The 6,289-nt window shown below is 39.7% G+C and overlaps 1 protein-coding gene across 1 annotated transcript in view; it reads right to left on the bottom strand.

Annotated features, from left to right (window-relative positions):
- Positions 1-1,166, bottom strand: part of si:ch211-153f2.3 — a 2,392-nt gene extending 1,226 nt beyond the window's left edge. Inside the window, exon 1 of the mRNA XM_037693134.1 lies at positions 846-1,166. Coding sequence (XP_037549062.1) covers positions 846-1,049 — 204 coding nt within the window. The 5' untranslated portion in view covers positions 1,050-1,166. The remainder of the gene's footprint in view (positions 1-845) is intronic.
- Between the last annotated feature and the right edge of the window lie 5,123 nt (positions 1,167-6,289).

The raw sequence follows: 6,289 nt of genomic DNA, 5'->3' as shown, positions 1-6,289 counted from the left end.
TGTATAAAGATAGAACTTTAAAAAAAATGCTCCTTAATAATAAAAAATTGTGAAGACTCTGAAGATCCCATCATATATAGTTCTTAACATCATCAACAGATTTCAGGAATCTGTATGATCTATGGGAGGTCCTGCATTAAAAACAGGTCTTATCCAGCCCTGACATCACTGCATGGACTCAGGATCTCCACCACAAATCACTTTCTGTAAACACAGCTGGATGTGCTGTCAACAAACGCCGCTGTCGTCTCTGAACCGACACTTTTTAAAACGGACTCAGGAAAACTGTAAATCTGTTCTGCGGTCACATGAATCAAAACTCAAAATTATTTTTGGAAACCACAATGTCTGTGCTAACAATGAGCGGGACCAACCAGCCTGTTCTCACTGCACAGCTCAAAAGCTTGCCTCTCTGATGGTATGGGTGTGCATTAGTGTTGCCAGCATGGGCAGCTTACACATCGATGCAGAAACGTATGCACAGGTTTTAGAACATCTGCTACCACCCAGCAGAAAATCCAGCAAAGCTGACACAGCTCTGTTGAACAACTAGAATCCTTCATCGCACGAGAACGACGACATTCTCCTCGAAAATGTCCAGCAGCCGTTCTCCTCAGGTCCTAAACCTTTACAAACTGTTGTTAAAGAAGAGGGAATTCAAAGAGCTACAAAACAAAGGTCTGGTCCAACCTGTTTATGTGTGAATAAAATATAAGCTCATTAGATGCGTTCTGATTTAATGGACACTTTACTTGAAGTCCCAGCTCGTTCGATGATGGGGACGTACTTAGAGGAGCGTCACTGAACGAGACGAGTGTAAAAGACGTCGATCGAGTGGATCTCACCAGTTCTGATCTCAGCCAGGTCAGTGCTCCATCGATCTGCGCCCGCCGCAGCTCTTCGTTGGCCTGCTGACTCCTGTCCACGCTGCAGTCCTCATGTTCTCCTCTGGACTCGGCCGTGGCTCTGAAGGCGCGGATCAGTTTGTTCTTTATGTTCTCCAGGACCATCGTGGACAGCGTGTCCTCGCTGTGACTGTCTCGGTCCATGTTGGGGAGGCCGTGAAATATGTGCCACCGACTCAACTTTCCCTGATGAACTTTTCTTCTCCTCGGGGGGAAAATAAATACAAAAAAACCTCCTGCTCCTTCTCAGGGCTCCTCTTCCATCTGGTTTCTTTCACCTTCCTGGCTTGTTTAGTCATTGTTACTATGGAGAACCTCCCTCCCTTCTCCTCCTCCTCCTCTCCTAATAAGAATGGTAGAAGATCTTCGACAAAGACTATTGTTGCCTCTAAAAAGAGCTGAAAAGACCCCTCCATCCCCTCCCTTTCCTTCCCAGAAAGCCCGGCTCTCACTGTGAGAAATGTGCTCTGATGGAGCTCTCTCAAAATCAATCTCAGCCCCAAACCCCCACAGTGGATCTTTTCCAGCTTCTCCCTAAATAAGACCTGCTTGTCAGCTTATAGGAGACGAGCTGGTTGAGCGAGGAGCAGACACGGCCTCACATTAGCGGATCCACAAAGACCGTCCTGCGGTGAAATATAACCGGGCCCTTTGTGCTCACGTTAAGTCCAGACCCCTCCGGGGCTTTCTGGATGAGTTCTGGCAACAGTGAGAAGTTTGTTTTGTTTCATTTCTTTTCTTTCCCCTGACTTCTGTACAGAGATGAGACAGGGGTCCAGTGTCTTTCCTGCTCTAACTTATGAGTCTGGCAGCAACAAGTGAAATGAGCCGACACCAAACTCGCCCACCTTCTTTTTAGGTGGCCATTTTCATGCCAGAGTCTTAGACCACGATCATCTCATGGTGAGGCTTGATGGCGCCACAGCCGTTTAAGCTACTACCACCTCAAATTAAGCTCGGTACATGTAAAAATGAAAAAAAAAATAATAATAATTGGGATGCACGATATTATCGGCATAGTATCGGTATCGACCGATATTAGCGTTAAAGTTAAATATCGGACATCGGCCATTCCATCAAAATAACTAACCGATATAAAAGACGCTGTTTTTGTGTGACAGCCCAGTGACAAGGATGCCTGCAGCGCCAGCACAACGTGACGACGTCACACCGCCTACCTGATCCGATCACGGCGGAGAGGAAGAAGTCAAAATGTCGGCGGTGTGGACATTTTTTTTCGTTGAGGATGTCAGTTTTCGAACATTTTTGGACTAAATTGAGCTTCACTACATCGTCCCGTCGGAGATATTTTTCCGATGTAACCTCACCCGAGTTGAAAGCCGTCATTTCCGACGTCATTTAGAAGCTAATAGCCGATAGCACTTGGGTGAGTTTTACCACAGACATTTGGACGTCAGGTGTTAGCCCCGTTAGCATGATTAGCCTTACGGCACAATGGATAGACAAAAACGTTGAACTTAAAAAGTCTGTCCTTCATGCACAGGAGTGCAGAGGATCCCACACTGCAGCTAGGAACCTGGAACAAGCCTCCACAAGTGAGACAGCATCGCAGGTGACTAATGCTGATAAATAACATTTAATACTTTTCATTTAAGATAAGTTAAAGTGCTGTTACTGAATATATGTCACCAGCTCTTACAGCTGTTACACACTCTTTGTAGTAAATAAGTAAAATAAGAGGGCTATGTTCTGACAAAGGAAAGTATATTAAAAATATCGGTATCGGTTATCGGCCAAATAAATTTTAACATATCGGCATATTGGATATCGGACAAAAATTCAATATCGTGCATTCCTACTAAAAATCTTTAGATGTGCTTTTATTTTGTAAGAATTCTTTCAAACGTGTAAACCCACAGTAACTGCACTGCCCTCTAGTGTTCATTTGTGGAAAAATTCACCACATTGAAATCCATTATAAATGCATGTTCGTATCCCATGGTTATATTTAACGCGTTACTTTATGTATTTTTAAAACTATATCCATTTGCTTTTGGTTTTTATTTTAGCTCTTTAAGTGGTGCTAAACTTTTGCACTGGATGGTCTTCCCGAAACTTCAGACTGGAATTTTAAAACATCGTCCTATTTTTTTAATAACTCAAATCCATTTTGGGCGTAGTAATCATGAACTAGTTGATTGTGAAGAAAAAAAATTAAGCATTTTTAGGCTGTTCATTCATGTAGTGGATTGTTCTGCAGATGTTCAGCTATTTACTTTCTGATAGTTTCATTAAAATCATTTTAGTGCTTCGTGACATATTTTGCTACCGTCAGGAGGCGAGGAGATCTCCTCGTATGAGCGAATGATTCTGTCCCTGTAAAGAGGTTTCTATCACGATTTTAATTTTCATCTAGATGTCGTGAAACGTAACCCTTAACTGTGTTAAGTGGAGCGGTTTGAGAGTGTTTGCTCTTGCGGTTTTTCAGATATACTGGGACGCAGTTCTGAAACGTGGGTACGCACTCAACGTAAACAAAGTGTACCGCTGCCAAGAAGAAGCTTGAGTTGCGCAACTCAAGAAGAGACGTTGTTTAGGTAGAAATATAAGCGTGAATCTGCCGATAAAGAAGGTGAAAGGAAAGAGAGAGAACGAGTCCTGGATAAATATGAGGGATCGAGCAGAGGTGGAGCACCACAAAGACACAACTTGGCGTTCAGCTGTGGCTGTTGCAGAATTTCTGCCAAACCCAAGTTTACAATTTGACCTGTTTTCAGTCACTTCAGCTACTTTACTTACTTTAGTGATTGGTCTGAAGTAGGACCCAGGAAACCGAGAAGTAACTCGAGGAGACGCTGAGAGGAACTGGAACAGGGACGAAGCACAATGGCAGACTGAAGAGTGACGGCAAGTCCAGAGGATGAACGAATCGAGGAGTGACATTGAGTGGAAACAGCTGAGACTGATGAGGAGCAGTTGAGGACCTGAGGAGAAGAGCTGGCTGAGCGAAAACACACACACACAAACACACACACACACAAACAATCAGAAACAAGCAACAAAGATCTAAAATCTAAAATAACTAGAGAATTTGCATTTCCTGCAAAAATGCAGTATGCTAATTGCTGAAGAAATAGCTGAAAAACAGCTGAAATTGGCTTAAAAAACAGCTGAAGTTGGCAAAAAACATGCTAATGTAGCTGAAAATGTAGAACAAGTGTAAATCAGCAGGAGAAAGCAGAAAGAACGCAAAAGTTGAAATGAGTGCAAAAAATGTGCAATTAGCTGAAAAAGCTAATATTAGCTAAAAAGTTTAACTTTGGGTGTAACTGGGACTTTGAGTATATAATTTTGTTCCACCTCATGTACCACATGATGCTAATGACAATAAAAAACCTTGAACATGAAAACAGCTGAATTGTAGCTGAAATAATTGAAATTAGCAGAAATAAGCTGAAAGGAGCAAAGCAAGTTTAAATTAGCATAAATAATTTAATGAGGCTGAAAGAAAAGCAGAAATTACTATGAAAAACTTGAATTTATCTGAAAACAGCTGACATTAGCTAAAATATGCAAAAAAAAACCAGCTGAAAAGGTAGAACAAGCTTAAATTAGCACAAGAAAGCAGAAAGAACACGTTTGCTCAATTACATGAAAAAAAGCTGAAATTAGCACTGAAAAGTAGCTAAAAAGCAGAAAGTAGCTTAATTTACCAGAAGGAAGTGGAGAGAGCACATTTTTTGATTAATTAGGCTGAAAAAAGTAGAAATTAGTGCAAAGAAATGCAGAATTAACTGAAAAAGTTAAAATTAGCAAAAAACAGCTAGTAGCTGAAATAGCAGAAAAAGCTGAAAATTTTGAAAAAGTAAGCTGAAAGGAGCATAACAAGCTGAAATTAGCAAAAAGAAGTTAGAAGAAGCACAAAAATGTTGTAGTTAGCAGAAAGAATCAGAAAGGAGCACAAAACAGCTGAAATTAGCTGAAAAAGTTTAAAATTGCATAAGAAGCTGAAAGAAGCTGAACAGAACAAAATGTGAAAGGAGCAGTAACTGGTTGTAAACAGATCTAAAGATATGAAGGATGAGCTCAATTCATTTTATATGAGAAAAAAAGTGGCAGAACAAGCTAAATATTTCAAAAAGCCAAACTTGCACCAATACCGAAAGTCATAGCAGCTTTCTCCTGAACGAGCTGAACGTTTTGATATTTGATTTGTTGAAATAGTACAAAAATTTTGGAACGAGAAATGTGCTGAAAAACGCACGGAAGAAAAATGGATCACAATAGAGTGAATGCTTCATAAACATTCACACAATAAACACAAAATCTAGAAAAGACTCACATCTGTCAGAGCTAATGAACATCTGCTGCCCCCTGCTGGCTGGTTGTTTTATCTGCAGGTCATCTGGGCCTTGATCTGTGGAAAACAAACTGGTGCTTTTATGTAGATGGACAGAAAAACAGATATTCTGAGAAAATCTTATTTTCAGGCATGTTTAGGTTTAATTGAAGCTTTTTACGTGTTCGTTGGTGCAAATCTGATGGTTTTGTTTAGGGCCACAAGAGAAGCAACCGCGTGAAAACGTATTTTTCAACATTTATTTTGCATTTTTTGAAGCAAATTGAATAAAAATGAAATCAAAGGAGAACTTAGGAAGGAGTTTGTGTGTGACTTTTAGTTTTTTCTTTTCTTTCCTGTTTGTTTCTGACGATGCTGCAGCAGCCTGAGGGTTTCAGAGTTCATGCTGCTGTCAGCTGAGCTGCTTCACGTGTTCAAAAACACAATTTACACATTTACCAAAGTTTTACAAAGTCAACACATGACACGCATACGCACACAGCGCGGAGTGGCACTAAGCACACATACAAGACATGAAATACTTATTAAAACTGTTATTCCTTAAACTACTAATTCACTGAGCAAACCAACAGAAACACAACGAAATGCATGTTTGAGAGCTGAAATCTGCTGAAGAAGCTAAAACAGAATTGTTGAAGTTAAAACAAACAGCGCACAAGCTAAAATAAATGAAATGCAAGCTAAAATTACAGAACACAGGCTAAAATTAATAGAACCCAAAAATACAAGAACACAAGCTAAAACAACAATAGCTGAAAAGAGCAGAACACATTAAAACAAGAAAACATAAAAAAAGCTAAAGCTAAAACAACAGGATACAAGCTAAAATAAGACATAACATAAGCTAAAATAACAGAACACAAGCTAAAATTAATAGAACACAAGCTTAAATAATATAATACAAGCTAAAATAACAGAATACTAGCTTAAAAAAGACAGAATACAAGCTAAAATAACAGAACACAAGCTAATTAATAAAACACAAGCTAAAATAAAAGAATGCAAGCTAAAATAAAAGAACACAAGCTAGAATAACAGAACACAAGCTAAAATAATAGAACAC

Source organism: Nematolebias whitei, chromosome 19 (assembly GCF_014905685.2).
Source record: "Nematolebias whitei isolate Nwh7 chromosome 19, NemWhi1, whole genome shotgun sequence".
In the NCBI taxonomy this organism is placed as follows: Eukaryota; Metazoa; Chordata; class Actinopteri; order Cyprinodontiformes; family Rivulidae; genus Nematolebias; species Nematolebias whitei.
This window is presented reverse-complemented; position numbering and strand designations above follow the sequence as displayed.